Source organism: Macaca nemestrina, chromosome 13, assembly GCF_043159975.1.
Source record: "Macaca nemestrina isolate mMacNem1 chromosome 13, mMacNem.hap1, whole genome shotgun sequence".
NCBI lineage: Eukaryota > Metazoa > Chordata > Mammalia > Primates > Cercopithecidae > Macaca > Macaca nemestrina.
The window spans coordinates 71,382,450-71,401,478 of NC_092137.1; the positions used below are offsets into that span (position 1 = coordinate 71,382,450).

Genomic DNA, 19,029 nt, shown 5'->3' on the forward strand with positions numbered 1-19,029 from the left:
AAGGTTTTTGTGTTTTTGTTTGTCCCATAGTTGTTGGATAGTTGCTGGTAGCAACCAAATTACCTGTTTTCCTTCTTCAACTCTGGTGGGAGAGAGGCTGACTTATAGTTCTCATCTAGATGTGGGAAAGAACATTTCCAGATGTCTCTAGAAAACCTTTCTTCATGCTTTTAGTCTACATATGAATTACATAACCATATGTAGTTATGAACCACATCATTAAACCCATCACTGGCAAGGGTGATGTAATTTCAGTCTAACCCTGGGGCTCTGAGAATTTTACCTGTGTGGGAGATGATAAGGATGGGAATCTAACCAAGTCAGAATTCTATTAAGAAGAAATGATGGATGGGTGCTAACACTAGCATCTACCAAACATACTGTTTTGCATTTCTTGTGATCACATTTCATTCTTCTTATGAAAGCAAAATTTTATTATTGATTTATGGATTAAAGCAATAAATAAATTTTATAAAAAATGATTGTTTTATTTCCAAAGTTCATTCAGCTCAGGATGTATTTTACTTCTCTTGAGGCTACTTCTTTGACAACTTACAGGTTTGGTGAGATTTTTCTGTTGTTACTGATTTCTAGTTTGATTCATTTATGGTCACATATTTTATGTTTCAATTATTTTAAATGTGTTAGTTTCATAACCCAAGATATGGTCTATCTTGGTGAATGTCCCATAAATGCTCAAAAAATGTGTATTACATATTGGCTGATGGGACTGTTCAGTTCTCCCACGTACTTGCTTTTTGTCTAGTGGGTTTATCCATTACTAAACAAGGGGTGTTGAAGTCCCCAACTGTAAACTGTAAATTGGTCTATATTTTCCTTTTAGTTCTATCAATTCTTAGATCATATACTTTGCAGCTGTGTTATTTGGTTAATGCACACCTGCGGTCTTTTTGTGATCGGACCTCTTCATCATTATGTAATGTACTTCTTTGTCCCTGGCAATTTTCTTTTGTCCTAAAGTTTACCTTGTCTGATAGTAATTCATCCACTCCAGCTTTCTCTGAATTAGCGTTTGCAAGGTGTATCTATTTCTATCCTTTTACTCTTAGTTTATTGATTTTTACTGATAAATCATTGCTAATTTACCGGTATTTTGAGTTTCTTGTATTTAGCATTTGGTTGGGTCAGGTTTTTAAATTCACTCTCACAATCTTGGTGTGTTTAGAGCATTTACATTGAACCTAATTACTGATAAGTGAGGTTATCGATCAGTCATTTTATTGTTTTGCTTTTTTTCCTGTTTCCCCTTACCTGTCTTCAAGCGGGTTATTTGGGCATTCTTTAGTAGTCCACTTTAATTTATCTACATTTTTAAGTGTATCTCTTCATATAGTTTTTCAGTGGTTACAGACTGCAATACACACATGCAGTTTATTGCAGTCTACTAGTATCAACATCTACCACTTGAAGTGGAATGTGGATATTTAACCACCATTTAAGTCCCTTTTACTGCCCCGACCCTGTGATGTAATTGTCTAAAATATTTCCTCTACATACACTAAGAACCACATCAATGTTGTAATTTTTACTTTAACTTTTCAATGACAAGTATAATTGGATATTATACTTGTCTTCCATAACAAGTTCAGTGTCTATATATCTTCTCATTTACGCAACATCCATTCATCCATGAACTTGTTAGCCATTTTTCCATCCACTATGCATTCAATGCATCCATCTGTGATCCTTGAAATTTATCTGAAACTTGTTTCTAACATACTTGAGTCTGACCATCCTCTGCGATCTATTCTCTTTCCCTTCCTTTTTAATTCATTCAGATGTTGTTTTGTAAGTGTTTACATTTATTTCAAGTAGTACTATCCCCAACTGAACCGTAAGCATCTTGGCAGTGGATTTCTATTCATTTTGTATATTTCCCCTAGGACCTGTGGTGGTGTTCTAGCATCTAAGTGATACATAACTCTACAAATTACTACTGATTTAAAAAATAATTCAGCCACCTATGCACCCACTGGATGACGCACCAGGTTTTCCACAAAACTTCCTATACATCTAGCCCTAGCACCCAAGACACCTGGACCCTGAGGAACCTGTGACCATGAGTTGTTTTTGAAGAGCAAAAATTCTGAGATCAAAATTCCCTAATCTTAAACAGTTTGCTCTAAAAAAGTATTTCGAAACATTCTTAGAAAGTTTTGCCCCAAATATGAGACACAAAATTGTCATATACTTTCATAACTCCTTTGTGTATCCATCCAACATCACACACATATCCTTGTACATAGCTAACACATTACATTCAATTACCCCATTGTAGAAAAGGAATAATCTATTTCTATATGACTTTAATAATGTTCCCTAAGTAATTAGTAATCAAGGTTTTCTTCAAATTCAAATTAACAAATATGTTTGTTAATTAAATATACATATTTATGGATTTATATACGTATATAATCTTTCTGTAATTCAGTTTTTAACTGTGAACTTTTACATGTTGGAAGCAGTGAAGGACTCAATGTCATAGTACATTTTCATAGTATTTGATAGGCTTTTTCAGGTCAATTAATTTAGTTGCCTGCAAATATAAATCAAGCTTGCTCCAGTTCCACAAGGACTCCACCACAGTCTTTAGGATGGAGAAAAATCACTGGTTTTCCATGTGCTCCTATTTTGACCTCTTCACTTAGACTGCGGATCTTCTTTGTTTTCAAATCCATCACAGCTGCATTAATATTATCCACCTTAAGAAAAGGAAATACATTGAACACATTTGAGACCATAAAAATACCAACTTACAGTATCACAATATTCAAAAAAAACTGAGAGCTCAGGCAGTCTATCTCCTCTGCCTGTGGGCAGGACCATTCTTAAATCAACATTAAAAAAAAAGCTTAAAATTTCCAGAGAAGTAAAAGAAGTTACTAAATTTTTCTAGGTAAGCAACCACAATGCTTAGAATTTTCACCATTAGTAAATGTTTCTTCTTATAATCTGAATCATGTATGATATACTTTATAATAGTTTATTCTGGCAGTACTATTAGTGAGATTGAAGACACTGATTTTGCCTGAGAACCCTGGGTTCCTCATCTATAACACGCAAACGAGGTCTAGCATATAAATTGACTACAGATTAAAACGAGGTAACAGATAAAAAGCTCTCAGTACAGTTTATGGCATAATAGGTACTTAGCAAATACAAGGGTTTCCCTGATCCCCAAAACTTGCCCTGCCAAAATACCTTTGACATTATCAAGATATACATGAAAATCACTAATAAATTGCCATTAAAATGCTATTCCCCATCTAAAAAAAATTTCAAACTTTAATGTTTTTGCAGCCTCTTCTAAGTTATTTCTATTTTCTTCATACTTATGGACACTCTAGGAGGAGCGGATGTGTCTCTCTATACTTGACGGAGAAATGATCTGCCTCTATCTTGGGAAGTCACCCATTTAGACTGGGAACCTAGGAAATGCATGAAAAGGTATGATATGAATGGCCACATTCCTAGGCAGTCATAAATCACTAGTTTAATTAAAATCACTAGTTTAATTTTAAAAAACACAGAAGCACAGAGACTAGTATAACACCCATGTACCTACCATTCAGATCTAATAAATATTAACATTTATACAATTTTATTTCCAAAGAGCCAAGGATTATATACTGAATTCTAAAACCAGTCGAACAGCTAATGAGGATACTAAATGTTACATAAATAAGCTATGATTTCTTCATATGGCACATATTCTACTTATATTTCTGATATTTCTTTTTGAAACCTCATAGGTATATCAAAGTCACACATGCCTAGATTCTGGACACGGCTCATTTCATGACATTTTGCACTGTAGCTGGTTAATTCTCATCTTTTTCAGAATAGAACATGACCTAGAAGTTCGTGGCAGGAGCAGCCCGACCCACTTAGTGAGGAAAATTGGTCCTCACTGATGTCAGACATTGTCAATTTTATTTTAAAATTCATATCAATATTATTAAGCTTTTTTTCTGCTGTGTTAGGTGGGATTGGAGCAGTTTTTAGTCTAGGACTAATTTTCTTCACTACCAAGCCAAAGTCCTTCTGAGTACTCTTCCCAATGTTACGGAAATTACTATGACTAGTAAGAAAAAACTATCCCCACCTCTGTGTGTGGATTATTCCCTCCAATGCTTTCAAGGGGTTCTATTTCTAGCTTTCTAACATGCGTGCAATACTCAGATGAAGACATGAAAGGTACTACAGATCTTTGGAGTTCACTCTCTGTGCAGCTCTCCTGCAGCTCTCCACGAGAGAGCTGTGAACTCTAGCACCATGGCCTCCTCAGACTTCCAACTCCTATCTCAACTCAGGGAGACCACTAAGTTCTGTGTGGATTCCCCCTTCCTGTACTGCAGTCTGGAAACTCTCTACAGCCAGTAAACTGGGTAACTGTAGGACTCATCTTGTTTGTTTACCCTCTCTCAGAAATCAACTCCTGTGCTGCCTGATGTCCAATGCCAGAAATCCATTATTTCATGTATTCTGTCTACGTTGCTTGTTTGTTTCAGGGAGGAGGATAAACTGATCTCTTTTACACCAACTTGGCCAGAATCAGAATTCTAAATTGGCAGGTTTTTTCTGTCAGCAAGTAAAAAGTGTCATTACATGTCATTCTATACTATGTCTTTTTTACTTTGATTACTTTTAAGATTTTCTCGTCATCTATGATTTTCAGTTTGACTATGGTGTGCTTAGGTGTGGCTTTCTTTTTCTTTTGAGACAGAGTCTCACTCTGTCAGCCAGGCTGGAGTGTAGTAGTGTGATCTCAGCTTACTGCAACCTCTGCCTCCAGGGTTCAAGCAATTCTCCTGCCTCAACCTCCAGAGTAGCTGGGACTACAGGCGCACGCCACCATGCCCAGCTAATTTTTGTATTTTTAGTAGAGACCAGTTTCACCATGTTGGCCAGGACGGTCTCCATCTCTTGACCTCGTGATCTGCCTGCCTCGGCCTCCCAGCGTGAGTCACTGCACCTGGCCTTTTTTTTTTTTTTTTTTTTTTTTGAGACAGTCTCACTCTGTTACCTAGGCTGGAGTGCAATGGCACAATCTTGGCTTACTGCAGCCTCCGCCTCCTGGGTTCAAGTGATTCTCCTGCCTCAGCCCCCTGAGTAGCTAGGATTATAGGCATGAGCCACCATGCCTGGCTAATTTTTGTATTTTTAGTAGAGACTGGGTTTCACCATGTTGGCCAGGTCGGTCTTGAACTCCAGACCTCCAGTGATCTGCCTGACTTGGCTTCCCACAGTGCTGGGATTACAGGCGTGAATCACTGTTGCCCGGTCTGGTGTGGTTTTCTGTTTGCCCTACTTGGGGTTGCTGACTTTCTTGAAACCATAGGTTGTTTTACACCAGATTAGTAGTGTCCTTGTCAACTATTTTTTCAATTATTGCTTCTGTTCTATTTTCTCTCTCTTTCTTTTCTGGGACTTCAACTATACTCTGCTAGAACTTTTGACCATGTCCTACATCTGTTTTATGCTCTATTCTGTTTTCTTTTTCTTCCATATTTTTTACCTCTTGATTTTGGAATTCTAGTTTCTAGAACTGTGAAAAGAGTAATTTCTGTTTTAAGCCACTAAGTTCGTGATCATTTATTATAGCAGCCCTAGAAGATGAATACAACTACCACACATCATACCGAAATTGGACAATGAAGTAGATGGATAGCTGATAGTGGGAGCTAAGTTTCTCACTGTTGGAATGAGAAGATAAAGGCCAGTGTGGTCTATGTGGTAATGGATTAGAGCTGGAGACATCAGTATACACTCAGGAGTTTATGACATTTCATGAATTCTATAATATAGTTATATATAGAAATGTGTATAGATATGTGTATATACACAGTATACACACCTATATCTCCTTGCCGTGCTGGCTCAGTACAATGATCCTCCTAGTAGCAATAAGCACAAACCTAGATCTTGGCTTCTAATACCATTCTCCAATAGTAGGAACCAGGGCTCCTAGATAAAATGGCTAATTACATGGCTAGGGCAAAGAGTAAAGACGAATTTGGAGCATCTTATATAGAAGATGAATTTGGAGCATCTTAGAGTGCCAGAAAAAGAAAGGAAGTGCTTAAAAAACAAACACAAAACCAAAAATGATGGGGGTATGTCAAAGGGACACATGAATCAACTGAAAGAGCTCCTAATGGCCAAAGCTGGAACAATCTGAGGGAAAAAAAAAAGTAGTATTAGATTGTAATGCAAGTCATAAAATAAATATCCACAAGTCCATACTGATATAACTCTCCATTCCTTAAGTGTGGGCCTTGCATAATGACTTCCTTCCAAAAGAGGATAATATGGAGAAGGGGGAAAAAAGAACAGCTTTCCAGTGGAGAGAGCTGACAACACCTCCTCACCTGGGAGATCAAGATTAATATCAACAGGAGTAAGTCATGTTGATAGCATGAATCCTTGATATGATGTGATGAGAATGGCACTTTACCTCTATGGTCTTTCTCCCCAAAATCAATAACATGAGTCTCTTAAGAAAAATATCACACAAATCTCAACTAAAGGACAGTTTACAAAATAACTGACCAGTAATCTTCAAAAGTGTCAAGGTCATCAGAAACAAGGAAAGGAGATCCTAGAAAAAGGTTAGAAAACAAAACAAAACAAAAAACCAAGGAAAGTTTGAGAAACTGCCACATGCGAGAGAAGCCTCAGCAGATATGATGACTAAATGTGATGTGCTAGGGATGGAGGAGTAGGGGAAGGGAGAGCATCAGGATACATAGCAAATGCATACAAGGCTTAATATCTAGGTAATGCATTGGCAGGTGCAGCAAACCACCATGGCATACGTTTACCTATGTAACAAACCAGGATGTCCTACACATGTATCCTGGAACTTAAAATAAAATTAAAAAAATAAAAATAAATGTGATGAGAAATCCTAGATGGGATCCTGGAATAGAAAAGGGACACTGGGTAAGAACTAAAGGAATAAGAATAAAGTACAGACTTTAGCTAATAACAATGAATTGGTATTGGTTCACTAATAGTGGTAAATGTATCAAACTATAATAAGATGTTCATAATTTTTTTTAAAGAGTCTGAAGAGATTAACCACCATTTATAATGACTGGATCTTGTTTTTATCCTGATTAGAACAAATCAACTATAAAAAAAATTTGTAAATCAATCTGGGAAATTTAATTTATGAGCTGTGTATAGATGGTTCCAAAAGATTTACCTTTAATTTTGACTGAAGTGCCAGAAAATAAAGATGATAATGTCACCGTGGTTATTTTTGTATTTCTTAGAGATTCAAACTGAATAAGGGTAAAATGACATGCTGTTCATTTAAAATAATCTAAGGAAAAGAAAAAAGATGATGTGTAGCAAGAGCTTGAACTCTGTTGAACCTGGGTGATGAGAGTACTGATATGATTTTTTTTCTGCTTCTCATAAGTTTGAATGATTTCATAAGAGAACTCCTAATGCTTTGTTTGGCAGTAAACCTGCACGTTCTGCACATATATCCCAGAACTTAAAGTATTAAGGGTGCTGGGACCCTGGGCCGGGCGCGATGGCTCACACCTGTAATCCCAGCACTTTGGGAGGCCCAAACACCCTGCTTTAGGCCAGTCTGGTTCTCCCTATCAACATAAATGACTCTTCTGCTCTGTCCTACCTGAAGTCTTCAAGAAGGGAAGGAATGGGGAGGAGTCATAGATACTATGACATATTGTATGTCATGTACATATGACATACAATACTATTTCCCTTTTTGTTTTTGGTAAGTAGAAAGAAATACAGTCATGTGTCACTTGATGGGTACAAGTTCTGAGAAACGCATCACTAGGCAATTTCATTGTTGTGCAAACATCACCACACCTGGATGGTGGAGCCTACTATACATCTAGGCTATAGGGTACAGCCTATTGCTCCTTGGCTACAAACCTGTACAGCATGTTACTGAATACTGTAGGCAAGTGTAACACAATGGTGTCTAAACACATTTCAACACAGAAAAGGTACAGTAAAAATACAGTGTTACAACCTTATGGGACCTCATGTGGACTCATCACTGACTGAAACATTGTTATGCGGTGTGGACTGTATTTGGCTAAACTAGTAAGGTATGCTAATCATTCCTTATATTTCCTCTTTGTTTCAACTAGCACTAAGTTTCAACTAGTACTATTACTTCTGTTTATCCTTTTGTATTTTGTAGGCTGTCTTTTAGTCAGTCACCTTTAATCCTTTCTGGAAAATGTGGAGCATGTATGAATAAATGAAGCAAGCAGGCAAGCTCTGGGTAGACAGGGACTACTTGTTTAGCCACATATCCCCAGCACCTTCTACAGTGAAGGACAGAGTGATACCAAAAATACTTAACAACCAGAAAAATACAGACAAAGATACTAATCAGATAGAATTGTGCGGCTGAGCATGGTGGTTCATGCCTGTAATCCCAGAGCTTTGGAAGGCTGAGGTAGAAGGATTGCTTGAGCCAAGAGTTTGAGACCAGCTTGGGCAATATATCAAGACTTTGTCTCTTAAAAAAAAAAAAAAATTAGCTGGGCATCATGAGGTGATGCCTGTAGTTCAGGAGTTCCAGGTTACAGTGCATTATGATCGTACCACTGCACTCCTGCATGGGTGACAGAGTGAGAGCCTCTCTCTGAAGGAAAAAAAATTGTAGAGGGAGAAGGGTATCTGAAGGGTCCCAGAAAAGGGTCCTTTTGGAAAAGGAATGTTACTCAGGGGTTACAGAGCAGCAGCTGTTTACCAACCAGCAGGGAAGCATTTAAATATTTTTACAAACTCAATACAAATTTGAGTAAGTAAATATTTCTGGTGGCCCTTAAAGTTTTCACTGTGACACACTGTGCTGTCTGGGTAAACTCTCTAGAGAAAGCATGGCCAGCTCTGTCTCCTCAAGCAGAGGCACGCAGAAGGCAGGCAAGGCGACAGGTTTGGACCACAAACACAAGCTGTGCCAGAAAACAGTGGGTGACTCAGTCCATACATGAGCAAGAGAATAAATGGAACAAGATGCCCTCTAAACTTCCTCTAGTGAGAGGCAAAGACACACAAGAAATATGGGTAAACCTCACAAGAGAAAATAGAAACCAAGTCAACCTCAACAGAAAAATGACGATTAACTAGTGAGATAGTAATCCACGTATGAGAAAGGGACATTTCAGCAAGTCTTTGAGTCAACGAAAAGCTATGGAGCATGCGCAAACAGATACATGCTAAGTCAGAGGTTTTATAAGATCCTGGTGAAAAAGGACAAAAAGTATCCCTGTGATAATTACACAGGGGAAAGCCAATTCTCTGATGAGTGGTTCAACATTTTTTTTTTTTTTTTGAGACAGAGCTCTCACTCTGTTGCCCAGGCTGGAGTGAAGTGGCATGATCTTGGCTCACTGCAACCTCCGCCTCCCAGGTTCAAACGATTCTCCTGCCTCAGCCTCCCGTGTAGCTGGGATTACGGGTGTGTGCCGCCACGTCCAGCTAGTTTTTGTATTTTAGTAGAGACGGGATTTCACCGTGTTGCCCAGACTGGTCTCAAACTCCTGAGCTCAGGCAATCCGCCCACCTCGGCCTCCCAAAGTGCTGTAATAGGCGTGAGCCACCGTGCCCAGGTGACACACCACTTTTTAAAAATCACCAAGTGTGGCATCCATTGATGGCCTCCAGTACCTTTCTCCTTTTCCTCCTTTTAATTATAGCAACTCCCAAGTTTCAGCAGGGCACACAACTGCCTAGCTAGAGACTACATTCCCCAGCCTCCCTTGCAGAGAAGTGTGTCATGTAACTAACCTTGGGCCAATGGGATAAGGACAGAAGTGATCCTAGAGCATCTCCTTAAAGGTCCTTGCCAGGTATTCCTGCTCCACCTTCCCTTCCCTCTGGTTGGCAAATGGTGATGCCTGGAGCAACCTTGTAAGTCATGTGTTACGTGTCATATGTAAGTCATGTGTCATATGCAGAGCTGCCCATCAGCATAGGATAGCTAATATTAGACTGAAAACAGAAAAATAAAATCTTATTAAGCCACTTAATTTTTTTGTGGAGGGCAGAGAAAGATGATGGTGGTGTTATACTAAAATAGCACCTAACTAACCACTTTTCACACCTTCTCCTCTTACCTACCTTCATTTTATACTCAATACATTTGCATGTAATTCTTCCAATCTCTGCTTTTGAATCTGCCATTACATTACTGAGCTTCCACTATTCCTTACTTAACTGAACTTCTAAATCACATAGCCAGCCTCCTTTGAAGGCGTGGACTCTGTTGATGGAATACCAATAGTGCAGTGTGGGAGAGAGGGAAGTGGATTCAAAGGTCCTGCTTCTCACCCTGGGGGGTGGGGTAGGGCTTAGACAGACCCTCAGGTCCACTGACAAAGACCTGCAGCCAAAAGTAACTCCCTAAAAATAAAATAAAGGCTAATATTAGGCCTTGTTTAGTTCCTTGCTTAAGGTCTTATAGCTTCCCTACCACGAATTTAAAACTCAGTTAATATAATGAAGGCAACTGGCAACATGGGTAAGAGTACAGACCCTGGAATCAGAACCAATCTGGGTTTCAGTCCCAGCCTCACTCCCTGCTACTGATATGACTGTGGGCAAATTAACTACTCTGTCTCAGTTTCCTTTCCAGTCAAATGGGGATAATAGGGCCCTCACAGGGGAGCTATGAGAATTTAAGAAAATAATATGTGTTGAGTTACTTTGTAGACATACTACTAGAGGACTCACTAAATGTTAGTTCTTTTTTTTGAGACAGGGTCTCGCTCTGTCATCCAGGCTGGAGTGCAGTGGCGTGATCACAGCTCACTGCAACCTCCACCTCAGCACTTCCTGGGCTCAAGTGATGCTCCCACCTCAGCCTCCCAAGTAGCTGGGACTACAGGTGCATACCACCACACCTGACTAACTTTTTGTATTTTTAGTAGAGATATCTTGCCCAGGCTGGTCTCAAACTCCTAAGCTCAAGCAATCTGCCCACCTTGGCCTCCCAAAGTGCTAAGATTACAGGTGTGTATTAGTCCATTTTCATGCTACTGATAAAGCCATACCCGAGACTGGACAATTTGCAAAAGAAACAGGTTTAATGATTTACAGTTCCACATGGCTGGAGAGGCCTCACACTCATGGCAGAAGGCAAGGAGGAGCAAGTCACATCTTACGTGGATGGCGGCAGGCAAAGAGAGAGATTGGGCAGGGAAATCCCCCTTATAAAACTGTCAGATCTTGTGAAACTTATTCACTATCACAAGAACAGCATGGGAAAGGCCTGCCCCCATGATTCAATTACCTCCCACCGGGTCCCTCCCATAACATGTGGGAATTCAAGATGAGATTTGGGTGGGGACACAGCCAAGCCATGTCAAGGCATGAGCCACCACACCCCGCCACTAAGTGTTAGCTGTTATGATAACTCTGTGCCTTTCCACGTGCAATTCCCTCTGCCTGGAATAACTTTCTCCTTTTGTTCACCTGGGGAATTCCTTCACATTCATTGTAACTCACGCTCTATAAGGACTTCCCAGCAACTCAATTTGCCAGAAGCAATCAATCTCCTTCATCTGTGCTACTGCGAAGTCACACATATCAAATCTACTTATCATAGTATATTGCACTGGAGTGTTTAAATTTCTGGCCCTCCGCACTATGGACATGACTCATATCTTATTCACTGCTAAATTCCAAGTACTTGGCAGAATACACATTGTAGGGTTTCATACATGTTTGCAATAATGAACTAAATACATCCTTGAATTCACTCTAGAATCAAACTACCTCTCCTCTGTATTAGAAATTTGGCCTAAAAGGCCGGGCAAGGTGGCTCACGCCTGTAATCCCAGCACTTTGAGAGGCCGAGGTAGGTGAATCACCTGAGGTCAGGAGTTTGAGACCAGCCTGACCAACATGGTGAAACCTCATCTCTACTAAAAATACAAAATTAGCTGGGCATGGTGGCGCATGCCTGTAATCCCAGCTACTTGGGAGGCTGAGGAAGGAGAATCACTTGAACTCAGGAGGCAGAGGTTGCAGCGAGCCGAGATCACACCATACTGCACTCCAGTCTGGGAGACAGAGTGAGACTCCATCTCAAAAATAAAAAAAAAAGAAAGAAAAGAAAAAGAAATTTGGCTTAACAATTATGTCATTCTTTCTATCAAAAGAATTGTCCTAGCAAATTAAATCGATGCATAATTGTCATTGCTGATATTCTAAAAGGCAGTTATCTGAACATGAACATCTATAGAAATGTTCTCTAATGAGACTTTTCTTGTCTAACATTTCTTCACATTCCTTTAAAAATTGTTGGCAGATGCAATTCAGAAGATCTTAAAAATCAGTCAGTAATTGAAAAGTATTGACTTTGTAATAATGAAGTTATTAGAATTTTAAGGAGAGAAAAGAGTTATAAAGAATACTTAGCATGTACATTGAAAGCTTTACTTTATAAAGTCTTTTCATTTGCTTCTCCTAAGTGCCTTGTGATAGTGAAAACAGCTGTATTCCTGTTACATGGGAGGTCACACATGATCAGTTCTAAAGCAGATTCTATATTGTGGCTAACTTTGGTGGCACTTACAGTGGTCACTGAATCCAGACTTCAAAAAAATACATTAATATTATATGTTAGAATTTTCTAAAGGGAAAAGAAAGGTATGTAAGGATCCATCTTTGAGGAGGATGAATATTATCATTCTCCATAAAGAACCTTACAAAAGTTTCTAATGACAGTGACCATAATTAGTCTTAAAAAGTAAAAGACATATTTTAAAAGACAGATTTAAAATACCAGGCATTAAAATAATTAAAATACCTCGATGCAGATGTGATGCATTCCTCCAGCCTTGTTTTTCTGCAGAAAACCTGCAATTGGACTGTCACGTCCCAATGGATGAAGCAGTTCCATCTTGGTATTTCCCAGGTTGACAAAAACAACAGATACTCCATGTTCAGGAAGAGGGACCGCTTCACTTACCTGGGCCCCGAGAATATTCTTATAAAATGCTGCAGCCTTTTCCAAATCTGGCACTGCTATGGCTACATGATTGAGTCGACCCAGGTTCCACAAAGAACCTGCCACTTGATCCAAGGGCTGTGATGTGGAAGAAGCTCTTAATGTTGGAATGGGAGCTTGGAGTCTGGAAAAAAGCCCTGAAAAATTGAACAGCCATTGATATCCTTCTTTTGAGAATTAATACACTTCTAAATTGAATTTAAAAAACTAAACAACACATGCAAAAATTCGTTATTTATATATCTATTCTTTTCAATTATTGAAATGAAACCAGGAGATAAATGGAAAAACTTACACCAGAATTACTCTGCTCTGCCCATTCAAATAACTGACTGGAATAAAAAAGCTAATTCTGAGCTGTAGTTAGATTTAAAACACAGAATAACATTTTTTCATAATGATTCATATTTACCGGTAACACTTAAAGAATAGTGGCATATTAAGAATTATTTGCTATTCTCTCTCTGCATTTCACAATGAAACAACATATTTAATAAGAACGAGCAATTTCTCTACCTGTACCCAATTTTTTGTCTTATATTTTGTAACAAGTCCATTAAAGGTATAAACATACATTAAAAGAATACATACAGTACTCTTTAATGCTCTGTTGCCCAGCCTGAAGTGCTGGAGTGCAACAGTGTGATCTCAGCTCACTGCAACCTCCACCTCCTGGGTTCAAGTGATTTGCCGGCCTCAGCCTCCCAAGAAGCTGGGATTACAGGTGCCCGCCACAATACCCAGCTAATGTCTGTGTGTGTGTGTGTGTGTGTGTGTTATATATTTTTTTGAGATGGAGTCTTGCTCTTTTGCCCAGGCTGGAGTGAAGTGGCGCGATCTGGGCTCACTGCAACCTCTGCCTCCTGGGTTCAAGAGATTCTCCTGCCTCAGCCTCCTGAGTAGCTGGAATTACAGGCGCCTACCACATGCCCAGCTAATTTTGTATTTTCAGTAGAGATGGGGTTTCGCCATGTTGGCGAGGCTGGTCTTGAACTCCTGACCTCAGGTGATCCACCTGCCTCGGCCTCCCAGAGTGACATGATTAGAGGTGTGAGCCACTGTGCCCACCCTAATTTTTGTATTTTTAGTAGAGACGGGTTTCACCATGTTGGTCAGGCTGGTCTCAAATTCCTGACCTCGGGTGATCCACCCACCTTGGTCTCCCAAAGTGCTGGGATTATAGGCGTGAGCCACCATTCCGGCCAGTTTTTAGCATTTTTAAAATTCACTATCACTGTGTCCTCATCAGATAGTTTCTTGATTTCCACAGACAACTCTGCATTCCATTCATTCAGCAAAGAGTCATTGTATGTCATTAACAACAAGAATGGCCTGAATTTACTGTGCACATACTGTCTGGCACTGCATTTATTTTTTTACACCAACTGTCTAATATTCACAACAAACCTACAAGTTAGAAACTTAGTAAGTTTCATTGTTACCATGAAATCCAAGTGGATTACAACCCAGTACACATATACATAAATGTACAATTGAAACTAAATTGCAAAAAAGAATACCTTCCACCTCAGCCTCCTGAGTAGCTGGAACCATAGGCAAGAGCTACCATGCCTGGCTAATTTTTGTATGTTTTGTAGAGATGGGGTTTCACCATGTTGCTCAGGCTGGTCTTGAACTCCTGGGCTCAAGCGATCCTCCCACCTTGGCCTCCCAAAGTGCTGGGACTACAGATGTGAGCCACCACACTAGGCCAGTGAAAACGTTTTGAAATAGATAAACGTGACAGTTGCACAAACCCAGTGAATGTAATAATTGCTGTTAAACTGTACTGTTTTTTCTTTTTTTGAGACGAAGTCTTGCTCTCTCGCCCAGGCTAGAGTGCATTGGTGTGATCTCAGTTCACGACAACCTCCACCTCCCGGGTTCAAGCGATTCTCCTGCCTCAGCCTCCTGAGTAACTGGGATTACAGGTGCGTGCCACAACACCCGGCTAATTTTTGTATTTTTAGTAGAGATGGGGTTTCCCCATCTTGGTCAGGCGGTCTCAAACTTCTGACCTCGTGATCCACCCACCTTGGCCTCCCAAAGTCCTGGGATTACAGGCATGAGCCACTGCGCCCGGCCTAAACTGTACATTTTTAAAGGGTTTTGTTATGTAAATTTTACCTAAAAAAAAAAAAATGGCCCAACAATAAAAATCCAAAGGTGAAATTGTGTAGACCAAGGAAACTGGGTAGAGAACAATGAATAAAGAGGTTAAAATGAGATAGAGCTTTATATTTAATAAAAATGTGCTCCTGAAAATTTGTTGTGAATTGAATTCTTATTATATTTTCTCTTGCTACAAGTAATTGTAGCAACTTTTTTCCAGCTTGAGGTCCCATGACTAATAGAAATGGTGTATCTTTAAGGTATACAATGTGATGTTTTAACATATGCATAAATTATGAAAATGATTACCAACACTGAAGCTAACTTTTTAAAGCTATTTTTATTTCAGGTTGCCCTCTAATTCGTAGGAATTCACAGCTCTTTAGTTTTAGGTTTCTCTGCCTCCCATTTCAGAATAGTGCAGCAGAACTGCATTATTTTGAATTCTGTAATGTTTAATTTGTGATTTTTCCAATAAAGGTTGCTTTGCACGAATATACTACAATGTAAAACCACGTGCAAATAAATGCGTAAGATATTTAAAAATAGAAGTGTTAATAAAAAATGCGTGTAAAGATGAATACAGATTTAAGAAACTACTTTCACATACGTCAGGAAGCTGGTATACAGGTAAAAGATCAAAATCGGATGTGTATGTTAACTCTCATTCCAATCTTCCTTTCAATATCAGTTCTTGTTAATCACTTTTAGTGTCCTGACTTAAAAATAACATTGCATTTCTTTCAGTTCAGATTTTGCGCTTATTTCTGATTACACTTTTTAAACACTGTCCTTGCATACATAAAAGTTTAACTGCAAGGATCTATAGTCAAATGCATTAAGAGTACTTATTATTTAAAGACATTTGATGTTAAATTTGTACAAAAAGTACTAAGTTCACCCATTTGAAGTGTACAATTCACTTCATATAATCTAATTTTAGAACATGTAATGAGCTTTTTTTTTTTGAAACAAGTCTGGGTCTGTAGCCCAGGCTGGAGTGCAATGGCACAATCTCGGCTCAGTGCAACCTCTCCTTCCCAGGTTCAAGCAATTCTCCTGCCTCAGCCTCTCGAGTAGCTGGGATTACATGAGCGTGCCACCACACCTGGTTAATTTTTGTATTTTTAGTAGAGATGGGGTTTTGCCATATTGGCCAGGCTGGTCTTGAACTCCTGACCCCAGGCGATCCACCTGCCTTAGCCTCCCAAAGTGCTGGGATTACAGGCGCGAGTCACCGCGCCTGGCCAAACGTAAGTCTGAATTTTCACCTATCTGGTTTGAGGAAACATACAGATTTAGAAAGTCATTCATTAGAAGTGCCTTCAAGTTAGTCTGGTAAGTTTTCTCTTAACCATTTGACCAGTTAATTTCATAGCACCATATATATATCTCCAACTTGTTTCAAACTATGATCAAATTTTATTTTTATTCATTACAGTAACTACACAGATTACATTTGTTAGCCCATTTACAGATGATTAATAAAAGTAAACCTATGCAGTCATGTAAGTTGGTCATTCTTGTCTCCCACCTAACAGGTTCAATTTCCATTTTCAGAACTTTTCTACGTGTTCAATCTGATTTTTCTGTGCTTTTGTTTTCCTGCGAAGTTTTATGTTCCTTAAAAGAGGGGCCATAACATAGAATTACCATGTAATCCAGCAATTCCACTTTTGAGAATATACACCCCCAAAAAAGCGGGAATTCAGAGGTATTTGTATACCCACGTTCATAGCTGTATTACAATAGCCAAAAGGTGGGGAAAACCCAACCGTCTACCAAGAGATGAATGGATAAACAAAATGTGGTATACACACACAACGGAATATTATTCAGTCTTAAAAAGCACCTTTTTTTTTTTTTTTTGAGACGGAGTTTTGCTCTTGTTGCCCAGGCTGGAGTGCAGTGGCGCAATCTTGGCTCAGGGCAACCTCCGCCTCCCGGGTCCTGCCTCAGCCTCCCGAGCAGCTGGGATTACAGGTGTGCGCCACCACGCCCGACTAATTTTTGTATTTTTAGTAGACACGGGCTCACGCCTGTAATCCCAGCACTTTGGGAAGCTGAGGTGGGCGGATCACCTGAGGCCAGGAGTTCGAAACCAGCTTAGCCAACATGGTGAAACCCCGTCTCTACTAAAGGTACAAAAAATTAGCCAGGCGTGGTGGCGGGTGCCTGTAATCCCAACTACTCGGGAGGCTGAGGCAGGAGAATGGCTTGAACCTGGGAGGCGGAACTTGCAGTGAGCTGAGATCACGCCACCGCACTCCAGCCTGGGCGACAGAGACCCTATCCCAAAAAAAAAAAAAAAAAAAAAAAAAGGTAAATTTTACTTTATGTATATTCAACCACACACAAAAGTGCAGCCATTAAGTTTCAAGTATCTTAATAGGACAAATCAAAGGCAATCTTTGGAATACACTATCTTCATTTTTCCTTTATGCCAAGACGTGTATGTAAGTTACAAAACAAACATTCACCTTTATCTGTATTGAGTTCTTGCAGTATGTATATGACCCGTTGGAAATCATACTTTTTCCCAAACTGTCAATCATTAAAGGGTGCAGTTCTAAAAGTACACATAAAAATGCCTTTTCCCAAATATTCATTTATTTATATTTTTACGTTCCTATTTTGTGTATCACCTAAGAGGGTATGCCTTACGGTTAAGAATGTGCTCTGGTGCTAAAAGGATTTATCACGAATGTACCAGAGTAACTCTGGGGCAGTACCACTTGGCACCTTCTTCCTAACAGGGAATCTCAGATTAAGGGAAAAACTTGCCCTCTCATAAAAGGAGGAAGAGAAAAAAAAGGATAAAAAGAGGAGAAAGTGAGAGTCAGAAAACGTGACAATTATTACAGTTATTTCTGTCATAACTTATTCTATGTACACATTTTTTAAAAAATGAAGGGGGAGAGAACTCAAGGAAGTTTCCAAATCCACATGCTTTTATCTGTGTACGCGATGATAAACACATTAGTGCATGTGGAAAAATCCCTCCTTTTGTATTCTTTACACCACTGACCTTTGAGTGTTCCCAACAGAAAGCTGGTCATGCTTGGAGTTCGGCCGAAGTAGCAGTTGTTGTTTTTACAGGACTTGCTCTCCTTTCTGGTTTCTCCCCATTCTCTTTATTGGTGCGCAGTAAAATAACTTACCAACCCGCTTCTATTCACTTCTGTCCCTGCCCTGCCTGACCCACCGGGCAAGTTCCCTCGCCTCTCCCGCCCACATACTGGAAGGTGCAGTGCCCAGGGCGCACAGCTCCCGGATGGCAATGGGACTCGTGCACAAGGCAATCCCCGCTACTACGCGGAGGCGTTTCTGGAAGTTACCGTCAGCCTAGGTGCCAGCAGCGGCCGTGGAACGCGCCCCCGGGGGAGAGAGGGCATTAGATAAAGGTGCTTTGGCCACGCCGAGGCCTCCTCCGCCCCCGACCTCCGTTCCCACACCCCCCGCCCCACGGCGACTTTCGCCGGTGCCCGGTATTCACCTATGGCATTCCCGGCGGCAGCCCTCAGCGCCCGTGCCATTTTGGAAAGCAACCCGCCACGTCCAGACCCGCAGAGGACGGTGAGAGACGCGCAGCAGAGGACGCGGCGGGAGGCAGAGGGGGCGGGGACAGACAGGTTAGGGGCGCGGCGAAGGGCGCTGCTTTCCTGCTTCAACACGCCTACTTTAGCTAAAACAGAAACTTAAAGCCAGGACGGGTCACCCTTTGTGGGCCCCTGAAAAATACAAAACGAAGTTTCTAGAGAGTTCAAAGGCGTTTGGACCGACCATGGCGATTTTAGATTTCCGTGCCCCTGCAGAAGCGAAAGCGCTCGCGCTGCCATTGGCTCTGGCTGAGGGCGAGTCCGGAACCTGTGCGCCGC

General features: G+C 40.3%; 1 protein-coding gene across 1 annotated transcript; it reads right to left on the reverse strand.

Moving 5' to 3' along the window:
- Positions 1–2,312: 2,312 nt before the first annotated feature.
- LOC105465241 (methylmalonyl-CoA epimerase) lies at positions 2,313–18,950 on the reverse strand. The gene is made up of 3 exons (XM_011713527.3): positions 18,648–18,950; positions 12,839–13,176; positions 2,313–2,723 (listed from the first exon to the last, which is right to left on the reverse strand). Exons 1-3 carry the CDS (start codon positions 18,685–18,687, stop codon positions 2,571–2,573), a joined length of 531 nt encoding a protein of 176 aa, XP_011711829.2. The 5' UTR covers positions 18,688–18,950; the 3' UTR covers positions 2,313–2,570.
- Between the last annotated feature and the right edge of the window lie 79 nt (positions 18,951–19,029).